This window comes from Crotalus tigris, unplaced genomic scaffold (assembly GCF_016545835.1).
Source record: "Crotalus tigris isolate CLP2741 ecotype Arizona unplaced genomic scaffold, ASM1654583v1 scf7180000021653.269924, whole genome shotgun sequence".
In the NCBI taxonomy this organism is placed as follows: domain Eukaryota; kingdom Metazoa; phylum Chordata; class Lepidosauria; order Squamata; family Viperidae; genus Crotalus; species Crotalus tigris.
Window position 1 is genome coordinate 213,131 of NW_024098615.1, and position 16,703 is coordinate 229,833.

Here is a 16,703-nt window from a genome sequence, read left to right on the forward strand (position 1 = left end):
AATTCTTAGTACTAATGTTTCTGATGTGACTTAAATGGAAGTAGTCACTTGACAGTATTTTTGTCAATTTCAAAATAAAATGAGTTGCCACTTTGTCAAATTTATTGAAAACGTTTTTTAAATTAAACTTTAATTTGCTTCAAAAGACTCTTGTGAAGAGGAGCAGATTAAGTTAAAATATGTGCCAAAGAGATTAAACCAATTAGAAATTGCTTTTTACATTATGTAAATAATCATCACAAAGCTGATTTGAAAAGTTGACAAAAATTATTTAAAAATGGACAACAATATTATGAACTTCCTGTCTTTTACAGAAAATTGAAATGAGAGAAAGAAGAGACTAGATGTAGTCAGGATGCTAGAGCTTCCTATATTTCTTGTTTCAAGCATATTTATCAAAATTCTGATTTATTCTTTATGAAAGTATTCCTGTCAATTTAGTAGAAGCAGTTAGAAATTTACAAACATACACACAGAGAAAGAGAGAGAGACTGAAATATTATTTTCAATTCAATATAATTCAGATACACTTTCAGATGAGATATTATAGTAAAACTACTATGACTGAATTAGAGGATGATACAAATTAAAAACTGGCTGTGTTGTGGGCCTGCTAAGTCCTTCTGGATTTCTCTGTGATTTTCAGTACCATAAGATCCTTCTAGACCAGACATGTCAAACTCGCGACGACACATGACATTGTGCTACGTATCAGAACTTTTTTTGCCATTGCCGGCAATGGGGTGGGCGTGGTTTTGCGATGACGCATCCAGCCCGCAGGCCGGCAGTTTGACGCCCCTGTTCTAGACCATTTGACTGGATTTCGTTTTGGGGGCATGGCTTCTCAATATTTCAAACATTGTAGCTCCAAACAAAAAATCCAAACATTTGAATGTTGCTAAATTAATTAATGAATAGGATGGGGGTGAACAAACTAAAACTGAATTTGAGCAAAATGGGGACACTGCTTTATTTGGAATAAAAAAGTAAAGTACTCTGCTTACTTTCATTTGCTTCAATTCATATATAATTCTAAGCCACTTAATAAACCTCAAAAAAGAAAGTTAGTGAGAAACATTTTTTTTTGTTGTCTTCAAACTACAATAAGTTATGCGAGTTTGGATCAATGATTATTTTTATGCAAAAAAAAAAAATCGCCCAATTTTTTTTGTCACACTTTTAATAAATATTCCTTTGTCTGTTTGATGAGATTGACATTTGTGTTCAAGTTTTAAGATTAAACATCTCAGCACATGGTGACACCTGGCTAACCTTGTCTGGATTCAGAAACTAAGCAGGTTGAACCTGATTAGTTCTTGGATGGAGGTCTACTGAGAAAAGCAAGATCTTGAAAAAGATCCCAGAAAAAGGTTTGTCGGCAACACTATTTCCATACCATTGTTAAGAAAACTGCAATGACTGGTTCTGGGATTTGGTTATTAAGATTAAACAATCTCCCTAATTCTCTTTCATATGAAAAAAGTATCCCACTCCTATAAGAGTTAGCATATACAGCTCTCCTCAACTAATTTATCTTCACATCAGTCTTAGATCATTCAGGAAGGTTTGAAGCTGCAGGGAAATTTGAATCTAGATCTCCCAGGCCTAATCTAATGCTAACCACTATCCCACACTAGTAGTGTATTATTCAGCAGACTTCTTCAGCCAATCTCGTTCCTTCATTATTATCTGATATCAGAAGGATGGCTCATTTAAACAGTCTGCAAATGCATACATTTTCACCTTGCCTCACTTTTATTTGCCTAACCCCAGTTTCTTACTCCGATTGGTAATCGGTACCAGCTCAAACTATGGAAGATAGTAAAACAGTATAGGATGCAACAGATTAAGAAAGAATGCAACAGCAACCATTGAGGATTTTCCTATTCCATACTGATAAATATTTTCATAACTAATATTTGTTTTATGCACTGTAAGAACGCTTTTCAAAATAACTACAGAGTGAACACTGTTGTATTATACTGAGACAAACTCCATCATGCCATGCAACTACAAAGAACATCTTAAACTTAAAAAATAAATAAAGGCAGATCTATTATGTTCAGTTTCAATCCTCTCTCTTGACATCTGGTACCTATTACATATTTTTATTAAGAAAGTACAACGTACACAGAATAAACACTACCTCCGTTGAGAGTCCATACTAAACTGCCAGTCTTGGTGCACTGGAGTCACAGACATTCCTTAGCAATTTTCATTTGCTGATTATAAGGTATTCTTTCAATGCACTATAATATGTACTCAGGCTATCCTCTGAATAAAACTTCATACATTAAAAGCTAGGTAAGAATATTTGAAAGTTAGACACCATTTACTCAAAATAAATGTATTAACTGAAAGATTTACTATCTGAAATTACACTCACTGGATATTTCTCCTAGCAGTTGATGAGTTCAATAAGCAAAATGAAAAATGAATCCCAGAAATCACAATTGTTATCACAACTGTTACAGAAGTGTGTATTTTTAATGTTTAGTTGTTAATGTGCAGTTTTTCAGAATATTTAACATTATAGTTTAAATGGAAGACACTTTCTACAATGGATGGAGCTTGAACTGATTTGTATTAACAAAATCTTGAAGGTTACTCTAATGGCCATCCTGAGGACAGATCAAAACAGGCAAATGGCAAAATGAAAACCACAACACTGATTCTTTTGTACATGCATAATGAGTTGTATGCATATTTATAAAGCATGGGCTTTGTATCATGATGCTAATATCAACAGAAACTGAAGACAGCTCTGGGGCAAAATCACTTAGTCAATGAAGTTCAGTTTTTCCTTTGGAAGGGACATTATCTCTTGATAGCAATGAGAACATAATCAGCATAAGCCAACTTACACTTCCCCAGATAGTGTGTATAGATATTGGCCAAATATGCAAATAAAACATTTTCCTCAATATTTATGTTTCAGAACACAGAAATAAAATTTACATATTTTTTCTCATGTTTCTGTACCTTCTAGTAAAATTTTAGCATGGAATATTTCAACATCTCTGCAATCTCCACTTTAAAAAAGCTGCACTTATTGCATTTTTTCTAACATGCAGGATTCAGAAGCACTAGCTTCTGGGATATATAATGGCTAAATTAGGCAGCATCATTGTGGAACTGTTATTCCAGTGATTCTAGTATCATTGTTATTCTGGTTTTAGCTAAGACGCGCTGTGCATTCAGTGCCAGTTCAAGGTGAAGCATCTAATTTCAAAGAAAGCTGAGCCAATTTATTTTAATGACTGCATTTTCCCAATAATATTGATAGCATTGTTGAATGATCATGTGAAGTGATAGTACCACTTTATAATGAATTAATAATACTACATTTGGAATATTGCACCCAGTTTTGGTTGCCACAATATAAAAATGATGTTGAGACTTTAGAAAGAGTGCAGAGAAAAACAGCAAAGATGATTAGAGAGCTGGAAGCTAAAACATATGAAGAAAGTTGTAGGAATCGGATACAGTATGTCATGTTTAATGAAAAGAAGGACTAGGGGTTATATGATACCTGTGTTCCAATAACTAAGGGGCTGCCACAAAGAAGAGGGATCAATCTATTCTCCAAAGCACATAACAGCAGAACAAGAAGCAATGAATGGAAACTAATCAAGGAGAGAATCAACCTAGAACTAAGGAGAAATTTCCTGACAGTTAGAATAATTAATCAGTGGAACGACTTCCCTTCAGAAGTTGTGGGTGCTCCAACACTGGAGGCTGTTTAAAAGAAACTGAACAACCATTTGTCTGAAATGGTTCAGGGTTTCCTGCTTGACTAGGGGGTTGGACTAGAAGACATTCAAGATCCCTTCCAATTCTGTTATTCTGAATTGAGAATTCTGGAAGTTCTATTCCATCGCTTTTGAGGCTGCTAAATTCTTTTTTTCTTTTTAAAAAATAGTAGTTAAGAAATTTTACAGTGAACAAAAATGAAGCAATCTGTAAGAATTCTTTTTCTAAAACATCTTCTATTTCCCTTGAAAAAAGATATCTGTATTTCGTGACGTGAAAAGGCTAATTGCTGAACCTGAAGTAATATTTTTGTAGTGCAATGAATAAATTGAAGCTTGTATAAAGATAAGACAAATTGTGGATAACTACATTTACTTCATTGAGGTTGATTTTACTCAACCGTAACTAAAATTAACATTTGAATCATAAATATATGCAAGGCCAAAGCTTTTCCCCACATAACCGCAACCACATTCATAATTCAGTTGATACCATTTTAATTCAGTCATAATTGCTCTGAAACTCCAGGTTTATTCAACATTAGTTATTCCAATGCCAAACCACACATATGCAGTTTATCTTGGAAAAAGTCACATTTCCAACTGCCTCAAATAATAACAAAGAAACAAATGGTTCAGTCATTATTCTACAAACAAATAGAATAAACTTCACAGCAAGCAAAGTAGAAGTTTCCATAACTTTGTCTATTAAAGATTTTATTCAAACACCTACCAGTTTGATAGTAATAAGTGATATTTTATGTGTTTCTGATGTTGTATTCCTATCAGAGATCACTGTATTCTTTATGCAGTTTGATAACCACTTAACCCAGTGTTCAAAACTATACATCATAAAAGCATGATTTATACAAAAATAATTTTTACTCAACTTACTGTGTCTTATTCCCAAATACTGGCAGAATTGCAGTCCTATATGCATTGTTTGTATTTCTCAGCCTTTAGTTATTTTTATCCTTGAATTTCATAAGATTCTTAGTTTCACTGGTTCTCTGTTGATCATTATTCCATTCAGTAAACTACATTGCAAGTTTATGCAATAAAAATCCTCTCATCTTTTGTGGGGCATAAATTTGTTATCATTTCATACACAAAAACATGTGTTTTATTGCAGAGCTGTTTTAAAACATAGTTAAAAATATAAATTCTCCAGATTCAGGACTGTCAACAAAGCAAACTTGAATTTGAACAATACTCCAAACCATTAGGAGTAGTAACATGGAAATCTCTGTAAAACAAATTTTCAATCCAACAATTTGATAAGAAAAAAAAATATTATCATCCCGTCTGTCTGAATGGATTGTCTGATTAGCTAGATTCATACTTCACATTAAGACATACTAGTTACTGGTTAGTGAAATGCTATGTGAGTCCAGCCATTGTAATTTCTAATCCATTGTATAACTAGAAATCCAGCAATTATGGCTTACATAACAAACCATATCTTAGCTAATGTGCAGACTCTGTAAACTGTAGAATCACTGTCTGGACAATATAAATATCCATATGTCAGCATTAGAATGAGATCAAAACTCAAAAACCAAAACAAAATGTTTCATAATTTGTACAATTCAGTGAAATCTCAATATTCATGATAGTCCTGAATCTGGAAAATTTATATTTTTAAGCATGTTTAAAAATGGCTCTGTAATAAAAGATACGTTTTTGTGTATGAGATGTCCCAACAAAATAGATTATTCTCTCGAATATTCTATGAATCACTTGTTTTGTGGATGTTTTTGCTGATATGCTACAATCAAGATTACCTTTCTTGCATGTTTCAGATATATTGGAACTATAACTGGACCTTTCAGCTGGATTTTACATCTGGGTACACAACAGAAACAGCACTGATCACACATGTAAATAAACTCTGGTAGAAGGGAGGTAGAGGTGGTGCAGTGCTGCTCATCCTGCTTGTTGCCTCATTTGTATCTAGTACCATGGATAATGATATCCTTCTGTTCATCCCCATAGGATAGGAATATATTGCAGTGATTCTTCTTCATCTGGTGCCAGTTCCAGTTGGTATTGGTAGGTGGGGAGAGATCTATCAAACAGCACTTCTTTACAGAATTGTAAGCTATCTTGTGATCAGCTTACTACAATAATTTAATGAAGCTGCCCCTGAAGATCATTTTAAAAGCCATAATGGCCCAAAATGTGATCAGAAGAGTAGTGATTCATGCTCGTTTCATCATGTGACACCACTGCTTTGCTGCTACACTGGTTACCAGTGTGTTTCTAGGTGCAATTCACAATGTTGATGATTCTTCTAAAGGCCAAGCCTTAAAACATAGTGACCTATAACATGATCGTTCTCTTGTCATTTTTGCCTAAAGAGATCTAGATGAGTGACCCATCTTGGGTTCCAGATGAAAAGCACTGTTTTAGTGACAGCATTCATCCTAACGCCTATATGACTCCAATGTTAACTATATTTTCTAAATGTTGCTTTTGGAAAGTGTCAAACTGAGTATGGTTTATTATTGCTATTTGCTAGCTAACCTTTTACACATAGTCATTGAATGACCACTCATTTAGCCACCGTTCAAAATTATGACAGCACTGGACAAGTAGGACTTGCTTTTATAGCTGTAGCTGTTGGAGCATCCCCACAGTCACATGATTGTTATTTCATGCTTGGCAATGAAGCTGCAATTTCATGCAGCTCACAATTATAATGTCAAAGCATCTCGTGGCACCATAGGTGACCTTCATTGACAGCTTTCAACAAGCAAAGTCAATGAGAAAGCCATCAGGCTGTCACAAATGACAATCTTATAACTGTAGGTCTTATCACACAGAATTCACCTAACAATGGCAACTGGAATTGCACAATTCCTAGCATAAGTTGCTATAGACACATGATGTTGTGCTTTATCATTGTTAAGTAAGAACTACCTGTAAAGCTTAGAAGCAGAGAACTGAAAACACAATCTGAAAAATCTTGTTTATCACTTTTCGAACGCAGACATCAGGATGACCCATTTCACAGCCATAGAACAATTATTATAAATGACCATCCTTTTATGTGCAGTTAGAATTCAAACTAGATATTGAAAAGAAAGATAAAGGATAATTTTGTGGACAATAGAAGAACCTTTTAAGTTATATGTGACATCAGTTTGAAATAGGTTTATTTGTGCCTTTTATGAAGGAAGTTTTATGTATAAAAGCTCTTGCCATTACAAATTTGTTATTTTTTAAAGTAGCGTTGAGTTCTATTATGATTTGCTGTATGAGACTAAAATGATTCTGGAATGAAAAATAATTGTAGTCTTTTGAAAGCTGGTTCTTTAAAAGATCAAGCTTATATTGAGACTGGCTGCAAATCAACATTCAGCATGGCAATAAAGAGACTTGTTTTGCACCAAATGTAAGACAAATTATTCTTTCACTTGAAACAACATTGGAATAATCATAAAAATAAATGTTAACTAAAAAAAGCATATTCCATCATTTTAGCATGCTCTCTTTTGGATAGAAGAATGAAGAAATGAACGAAATTTAATTATCAGTCCAGTGCAAATCACATCTACTTACCAACAAATTTGTGAGTCTAGATAAACACAGCCTAATAAAGCCTACAGAATTTTAATTAGCTGCTTTCAATAAAACTATTGATTTGAATAATTAAACAAGGTATGTGCTTTCTAAAAAGGTAGTATGTTGTATTGAATTCTCAGGATGTAATCCACAACAGTCTTTTTACAAAAAAACTTACTTTTATTTCTCTTAGTTATACCAAGCTTCCCCCAGAATTAACATTTTTTTCAGAGCAGCTCATTTTCTGCAAAGTATAAACAACTTAGAAAATGGGAGCTGCCCTGACCTAAGTAGTGCCAGATGAGTTTTTCTAAATCTCCAGATCTATTTTGTTTTCAAACATCTTATTTGATATTAACTCAAATAGCAAGAAGTCTAGAAAATTAACTTATTTATAAGATTCAAAGCATTGAATAAGACCCTCTAATTCAATTAGCCCTAGCAGAAATTGGAACAAAATAGCCAAGGATAGCAAAACAAGATAAGTTTACAAGGAAGTCCAACTGATGAAGCATATCAGTTCCAGTAATAAAGTGACAAATAACAAAACAGATTGGTGACCCGAGATTCTACAAGATAAGGAAAGTCTTCAGAGCTCAAAACATAAGACCAAAAATAACCCCCACAAATAAACAAAAAACCCCAATAACAATAATTATAAGGCAATAGAACATGCATTGTATAGTGTTATGAGAATATGTGTTCCATGAAATGACTCCTGGACCTAAATATCAATCTGCTCCCTTGAGATTAAGGCAGGTAAGATGGAAGAGGTAAAGAGAAGGTAAGTTTATGGACAAAGATAAAGTGTTTTCTCTCTCAATTATCACAAAAACTAAAGGACATCCTTAATTCACACACATATAGTCCTGAGTTTGTATGGTTATGGTAGTACGTGAGAACAGGAAAGATGTTGTTTCTGTAAGAAGAACCAAAAACAGCAAAACTCTTTTCCCACTTTGAATCTGAATATTGCATACATAATAGAATTGTTAGACAATTTTGTGATTTTTTTAACCAGCTGGTCCAAGAACAGATGTCACTATTCTTAAAGTATAATTACATCATATATTTGCATATCTAGTTTTTTTTTATTATGAATTCCCATTATAAAATTTTCCATTTCTGTAACAGATACATATTAATTCAAGCCATCCACCGTGACCTAAAGATCTTTTTTTTTTTTTTTTGCTGTGACTACTTTCTAAAGTATCAATATGGCTACTAGATTAGAATGTCTCACCGAACATAAAGATGGGGAAAATCATTCTCCATAAGAAGCTCATAAATGTTACATGAAGGTTTCTAATCAGCCACCCTGGGAAATTAGACAGCATTTAGTCTACCTAATTAGCACTCAAGCACTCATGTTTTAGGAGAGTTTTGAAGGAAAAGAAAATAAATGCTGGTATTGGTTACATGTATTCATTACTGGTACAGACCAATCACAAGCAAGTTTATTTAGGGGTTAGGTCAATAATACAGTGACCATAATAGTAGTGGATAAACTTGCGGATAATTTTGGGTGTGTAAAAATTACATGATATATTTTGTATATCAGGTTTAACCAATTATTTTAATCCAAAATAGCCTTTCAGAATAATACATTATAAGGCAGTATTTTTATTCAACTAAGAAACACCTTATTATAGTTTTCCAATATCAAGGATCACTGAAGGGAAGAAAAATCTTGCATTCACTCGCTTAGAAAAATCAGTGTGGTTGCTTGATTTTTTTAAAAAAAATAAGATTAGTCCTTTATGCATAAAATACATATTATATTAAAAATAGCTAAACAGAACACTAAGTTAGTATAGCTTTTATAAATTCTACTATAGAGAAGGCATATATTCGAAGTATAACATTGCAGTTCTGTAAAAAAAACCTATTTGTTCTTTTCAGATTTTCTGAATATTAAAAATCTTTATGTGCCTCCTTTTGCTATTACAAACAAATAACCCTGAAATTGGTGTTCATTTAATGTATCTAATCTACTAATATTATGAAGTCATCTAACACATAATGTTTCTGTGACAGTATGAAGAGGTAATCGCCCCCATTCAATCAATTTAATTAAAGACATAATTAGGACTAATTGTATGAGTTCCTAATTTAAAGAAATCAGATTTGTATCCTGTAAACTTTGATTCCCCTCTTCATAGGGGTATTCTTACCATACAGTCTAACAGTAAATTCCATTCTTAGAAGAAATCTCCAAAAAATTCTGTAAAAAAAATAAGAGATATCTTTTAAAAGATGCCTATCAGTCTAGAAAACAGTTGCAAAACCGTTTTCAAAACACCAGGGTCTCCACCAATGAAAATCAGAGATACAGTCTTGAAAAGCAAAAGATTTGAGATGGGGCGTTGTCTTACCTGAATGCCTTTTCTCAGCATGATGATGTAGCATCCACCGGCGGGTAATCTCAGCCTTCCTGCTCAGTTGAGACTAAGTCAGAACTTTAGCCACGCCTCCCTTGGGCGGTGCCTTCCCAGTTTTGACGAGGTGAAGTATCCATGACGAAGTTTGACGCAATGGCTCCTCCTACAATTACACCTGTCTAGACTATCAGTAAGGGATGGTGTGGATGCTACATCATCATGCTGAGAAAGGCGTTCAGGTAAGACAACGCACCTTCTCCAGCATGATGAATGTAGCATCCACCGGTGGGACATACCAAAGCCTCCATGTCCTACGGGGGGAAGTCTAGGCATGTGTCCCTGCGAGGAAACAACCTGCTGCAAAACCCTTCTACCAAATGAGGCATCTGCCGCAGCGAACTTATCAAGTTTGTAATGCCTTAAAAGGAAGAGGGAGAAGACCAAGTCGCTGCCCTACAGATCTCCTCAACAGAAGCCTGGGTAGACCAGGCCACTAATGTGGCCGCGCTACGTGTAGAATGAGCGGTAATGTTTGCAGGTACCGGGAGAGACTGGGGTCTATAGGTGTGAGCAATGCATGCTCTGATCCCTCTTCCAATGGTTGAAGATGACACCTTCTTACCCATGGAAGAGAGCTGGAAAGACACAAACAGGGCCTCCGACTTGCGAAAAGCAGCAGTCCACTTAACATAATGGTGCAGAGCCCTGCACACGTCCAATTTATGCCACAGCCTCTCCAGACGATGTGACGGGTTAGGACAAAAGTCTGGAAGAATAAAATCTTGGGACCTATGGAACCAGGTATTGACTTTCGGAATGAAAGAAGGGTCCAATCTAAGGACCACTCTGCCATCCAGAATCATACACAGGTCACTTCTGACCAAGAGCACGGCCAGTTCCGAAATATGTCTTGCCAACGTGATGGCTACCAGAAAGGCAACCTTCAGAGAAAGGAAGTAAAGTGAGCAAGACCGGATGGGTTCGAATGGTGATGTCATGAGGGCTGGTAACACCTTTGGTAAGTCCCATGAGGGATAGCGATGCACCGTAAGAGGCTTAGTGTTAACTACCCCTTTTAGAAAGGAGCCAACTGTAGGATGCTGTGATAATGGGACTAAATTGTCGCACGTGAGGACTGTTGATAAGGCCGCAACCTATCTGCGGATGTACTGTGCGATAGACCCTTATTCAGGCCCTCCAAGTGATAGTCTAATATGTCAGGAATGGTGACCGCCAACGGTCCAAGGTTCTGTTTAATACACCACGTGAAGAAGTTTCTCCACGTGGCATCATAAATCCTATTGGTCAAGGGGCGCCTTGAGGCTTGGATTATCGAGATCACCCCAGACGAATAGGACTGCCTGGCTAAACTCTCCTGTTCAAGTGCCAAGCAGCTAGTTGAACGCACTTGGGGTCTGGGTGTTGAAGTCTCTCCTGAGAGAGATGCAACCCGGCGGAATCCTCCACGGTGGGGAGAGTGACAAATCCACGAGGTCGGCAAACCACGGTCACCTTGGCCAGTGTGAGACAACTAAGATTACTTCCGCTCGTTCTTGAAGAAGCTTGCGGATGGTCGCTGGTATCAGGGGGAGAGGAGGAAAAGCATAAAGGAGTCCCCTGGGCCATTTGCTGCGGAGGGCATCCATTCCCTCCACCCCCGGTGAGGGGAACTTTGTGAAGTATCTGGGTAGTTGGGAGTTTGTCGGGAGGCAAACAAATCCACTTGTAGTTGTCCGAATCTGGCCGAGATTTCCCTGAACAGGGCCAGGTCCAGGCGCCACTCCAAGTGGTTGACCATAACCCTGCTCAGTGAGTTGGCTTGACGATTCACTTCCCCAGATATGTGCTCTGCATTGTTAGATTCCAGGTTGGACTCTGCCCACAGACCCAGGTCCAAGTCCTCCAGCATGAGAGACCACGACCGGGTCCCTCCTTGTTTGTTGACATGGGCCTGGCTGCTATGTTCTCCGTCAGTATTAGAACGTGCTTTCCCACCATAAGGACAGAGAATTGACGGAGTGCCAAATAGATTGCTCTGATTCTAGCCAATTTATGTTGTGCGATAAATCTGACTGGGACCATTGATCCTGTGCCATGTGAGTCTGTAGGTGGGCGCCCCAGCCGAACAGGCTGGTGTCTGTAGTCAAAGTGAGCCTGGGAGGCTCCTTGAATAGGGATCCCTGTTCATTGCTGACGACGTCCACCACAGAAGTGACAACAGTGTGGTGTGGGACTTTCACCTTCCTCGTGGAAGCACTCACGTTCCGTTTCTGGAAGGGAAGGAGGAACCACTGGAGAGCTCTCGAATGTAGTCTGGCCCAAGGAATGATTCCCAGACAGGAGACCATCTTCCCCAACAGCTGAGACAGCTGAACCAATGGAACCACCTTTTCTCTCCAGATCTTGTGGACAAGTGACCTGATACTGTTTTTGTGCTCCTGGGAGAGGTAAACCTTGCAAAGATTTGAGTCTATTATTGCTCCTAGGTGAAGGAGGCGAGTTAAAGGGGTTGTGTGACTCTTCTTGAAATTCACGGAAAATCCGTGCTCCTGAAAAGTATTGATTGTGAGTTGAAGGTCTGATTGGGCGGAACAGAAAGAACTGGATTGGATAATTATATCCTATAACATTGTACGCGCACCAGAATTAACCTGAGATGGGCTGCTAAGACTGCCAATAACTTTTTGAATACCCGAGGGGCCAAAGAAAGCCCAAAGGATAGAGCCCTGTACTGATAATGCCAGTACGCGTAACAAAACCGGAGGAATCTGCGGTGTTGTGGGAGGATGGGGATGTGGAGGTATGCCTCTGTCAGGTCTATGGAGGAGAGGAAATCCCCTTTTCTGATACTGGCCAGAATGGATTTGAGAGACTGCATCTTGAACCTCCTGTAGGTTAGGAAGTAATTGAGTCCCTTTAAATCCAATATGGCCCTCCAACCTCCCGAGGCCTTGGGGACCACGAACAGAATGGAGTAAAACCCCCGTCCTTTCTGTTCCAGAGGTACTGGTTCTATGGCCTCTATCTCTAACAGATGGGATATGGCCGTGGATACCAACTCGGCCTTGTTTGTGTTTCTTGAGGTGGGACACTGTATAAAGCGGTCTGGAGGGATGGATATAAATTCCAGGGCGAGACTGTATCTTATGCTCTCCCTTACCCAAGAGTCGTTGGTGGTGACCTCCCAAATGTTGCTGAACAGCGCTAAGTGACCGCCTATAGGAGGGTCTACTTTGGCGTCACTTGGACCACCTGTAAGAGTGGCCCCCGGACCCTCAAAAGGGATGCTTGGACTGGAATTGACCCCTGGTTCCAGGATTCTGGCGGTCCTGCTGTCGATCCTGTCTGGGTAAAAAGGATTGAGAACCTCTGGGCCATTCCCAGGACTGCCCGGCCCGAAAGGGTTGCCTCCACTCCCAGGAACCTCCGGCACAAAAGGACTGCCTGTGGAATTCCTGCTGGGGTCTTTTATCTGACCTCTTAGAAGGGTGCACAAGAATTTTGTGCTTGTCCTTCCCATCTATACGGTATGGTTCTAGAACAGGACCATTGTACATATCTGTCGATAGGCGCCACTTGGATTTTAAGTCTTCCCTCCACTGTTTCAACCACAGCAGCCTGCGGGATGAGACAGTGGCCGCAATGGATCTGGTGGAGTACCTGGCAGAGTAGAGAGATGCATCTGCCATAAATTCCAACGCAGCAACTAATTTTCCCAATGTCTGGTGTGTACGCACCTGGTCAGACGGAATCAGGGACTGTAGTTCGCCAAGCCACATAATGGACGCCCTTGCGAAAAAGGACAAAGACGTTGCCACCTTGATCGCCCATGCTGAGGCCTGGTGCGCTCTGCGGAGAGAAAACTCAAACTTCTTGTCCTCCGTCTTTAGGGCTTCAGCCATATCTCCCGGAATTGTGGATGTGGAGAACAACGAAGTGAGAGGAGTATCTACGGTAGGCACCTCTAGGAGGGAAGCAAATGAAGAGGAAACATTAAAGAGTTTCTTTTCCGTACTATTGGGAGAAGGCAAAGTGGCCAATGAGGATCACTGTTTCTCCACAGTGGTGCGGAAGACACTTGGGCAAGGAATTTGTTTCTCCTCCACTACTTGCTCTGCAAACAAGGGATTAGACTCTTGTGCAGTGGAGGTAGATGGTTTACGCTCCTTTTTTAACAGCCAATTTGGCCGTAGTACAGGCCTTTATAAGCAATGATCTGAACAGGGAAGGATCAAAGAGACCTGATGTCGGAGCCGGATCCAGCGCCGCCTCCTCATCCTATGACATAGGCATGTCTGCTGTCTCCAGGTTCATGGACTCCTCTTCCCCTAACTGAGAGGATGTCTCAGAATTACCAGAGCCGGTTAACAGGGCACGCCCTGTTTGAGGTAAAGGTATAGGCGGAGGTGGTGGTACCTGTGGAGACCTTTGACCCATGGAGGAGGCCATGAACTGCCCAAATGCATGGTAGATGGACGCCTGGAATGGCTCTGACCATATGTCCTGTTGGTCTGTATAACGAACTCCAGCTGCAGTGGGAGTGTATGTGGCTTCAGGGGCTTGTTGTGTGATGGAAAAAGAGGAAGGAGGAGGAGGAGGAGGGGGACCAACCTGTTCAGTTTCCCCCTGAGGAGACCATGCCCTAGGGGCATCATGAGAAGGCGCGAATTGAGGCGCGAAGGGGGATGGGTCCAGTGAGATGGGGGGAACCACTTCAGCCTCACTGGATATGAGCCTTTGATCTCTGGAGAACTCCTTCTCCAGCGCCTGATGTCTTCTCAAGGCCTCTCGCTCAGCTGCTTTGGAGGGCTCCTTGGTGGATATGTTCTTTTTCTTGGCCTTTTTTTTTTCCCCCGTGTCGAAATCAGAAGATCTGTGCTTTTTGGGTGGGGGGGGGAACGTCAGAGCCCTGTGATGTCTGAGGAGTTGCACTGTCTGCTATCACACACTAGATATTCTGGGTAGGAGATGTCCAGGAAGGGGGGAAAACAACACGCAGACCTGGTTTTCAGAGAGGGAAGTTCCCGCGCTCTGATCAACCATGATGGCAAACAGCCAGACAGTTCGCTAGAACTGCCTGTCTAGGCCCTGCTGGCACAGTGCCGCGAACAAATAAGAACAGGTGGATTCTAAATTAATTCCCCCTTGGAAGACAATACAGAAAGAATAGGTGCGATCACTTAGTGAAATCCAAAATGGCGGTCGCACCCCCCTTTGTCTGAATAGGAGAGGAATGAGTAAAGGAGTGCTGGAATCCCCCTTGAAAGCCCGGCACAGCAGGCCAAATTCAGCTGGGATCAGGCCCGATTGTACCACTATAGCACACGAGCCTTCAAAATGGTGACCACACCTGTTGTTGCAATCCAAAACGGCGGCTGTGAGCCTCCTCATCTCCCAAAATGGCAACGCCTGAGGAAGAACACCACCAATCTATACAGACCGTCCGGACTGAGAAAGGTGTGAGGGAAATTAGCTCACTAACGCCTTTTCTCCCTTTAGTTAGAAAGCCCAGACAACTTGCATTTAAGTCGTGCAGCCTCCGCTGCGATCTGGATCAGTGTTTACACCGGCAGATGCATTATACCTCATGGCCACGAGGTTGGAAAAATGAAACTAAAGCCTAACACCTAAATCCAATTTACTTCCAATAATCCTGAAATATATCTATTTTAACTAGCCTAACTGAGGAGCCAAACAAATTGCGTCCAACTGAGCTGAGACTAAGTCAAAAACTGGGAAGGCACCGCCCAAGGGAGGCGTGGCTAAAGTTCTGACTTAGTCTCAACTGACCAGGAAGGCTGAGATTACCTACCAGTGGATGCTACATTCATCATGCTGGAGAAGATTGTTGATCTTCTCATCCAAACAGTGACTGTTCTGTGAAAAATACTTTAGAAGTATACAATAATCCAGGAAGTTATAAAGAACCTCAAAACACAATTCAGGGACTTGTGGCTTTCTCACCTTGTCTAAAGTCAACATTCATGAAAAATAAAAGCAAAAAAGCACTGGGTAAGTATGCCAAGGTCCAAATCTAATTATGTCCAAGACAGGGGAAAGTATCATTTCCTTATAGAAGCTCCAGTGCTTTAACAGCTGGTTTTATCATAATATCAACCCTGAATGAATTTCTAATTTCAGTGATGCCTTTCGTCTATAAATCTACTACATTCCTACACTAGACAGAAGGAAAGCTATGATCCAGCCTATGGTGGTACTTGTTTTTCCCCCTGGGACTGCAAATTCATTGTATGAAACTTTTCAGTTCACCAAAACGATATAAAATTGTATTAGTTCTCCTGATTATTTATTGTTATTGTTGTTTTTAAATGAACTCAGTAAATTAGAAACAGAAACATATTATTTAAATAAATAAAATCTAGAGGCTTAATTAGTGGATTATAGCAGAAAATCAAATAAAATTGAAATGTAAATGAATCTTTTTCCTGCCAGCTCATAGCCAATTTCTTTTTAGCTGTGACTATTTCTAAAAGAATACACATTATCACTGGTACATTGAGAAACCAAGAAAATAATGGTGGGAGAGAGTCATTCCCCGTGTCAATGTCTAATCTACTTTTTAAATGAGTATAATTTTAATATCTCCGTATACACAATGAATGGCAGAAAACTGTTTTATAAATGCCCTTTTGACAGACTTCTCAAATAATACTGTACTTATGATTTTGCTTTGGATGGGTAAATCTGAGGATTAACATGAAGTTAATTGATCTCAAATTTTTGCCACAGCTGAATAGATCTGATAACTAACACTAGAATAAGTTTGAAGCTAATTAAGACTGAACTGCAGTAAATAATTAGAGGGAGTGCAACCTATATGTCCCATTCCGAGATTACTGAGCTACAGTTTATTTATAAGCAAATACAATGCAGCATTAAAGAAAAGATAGAAAACAGATGCAAGTTGGTAAGAAAAGGCAAGGCAGTCTCTAACAGACACAATTGAACAGAAGAAAAAAAGCAATATAAGTTTGCTGAAGTC

The 16,703-nt window shown here is 39.2% G+C and overlaps 1 protein-coding gene across 4 annotated transcripts in view; it reads right to left on the reverse strand.

The window, feature by feature from the left end:
- Positions 1 to 16,703, reverse strand: part of PID1 (phosphotyrosine interaction domain containing 1) — an 86,241-nt gene that overhangs the window by 57,667 nt on the left and 11,871 nt on the right. The window contains exon 2 of one of the 4 annotated variants that reach the window (XM_039318914.1): positions 13,438 to 13,664. The exons of the other annotated variants lie outside the window; for them this stretch is intronic. Within the exon in view, the coding sequence (XP_039174848.1) occupies positions 13,438 to 13,602 (165 nt within the window). The 5' untranslated portion in view covers positions 13,603 to 13,664. The remainder of the gene's footprint in view (positions 1 to 13,437; positions 13,665 to 16,703) is intronic. 4 annotated transcript variants of the gene reach the window in all.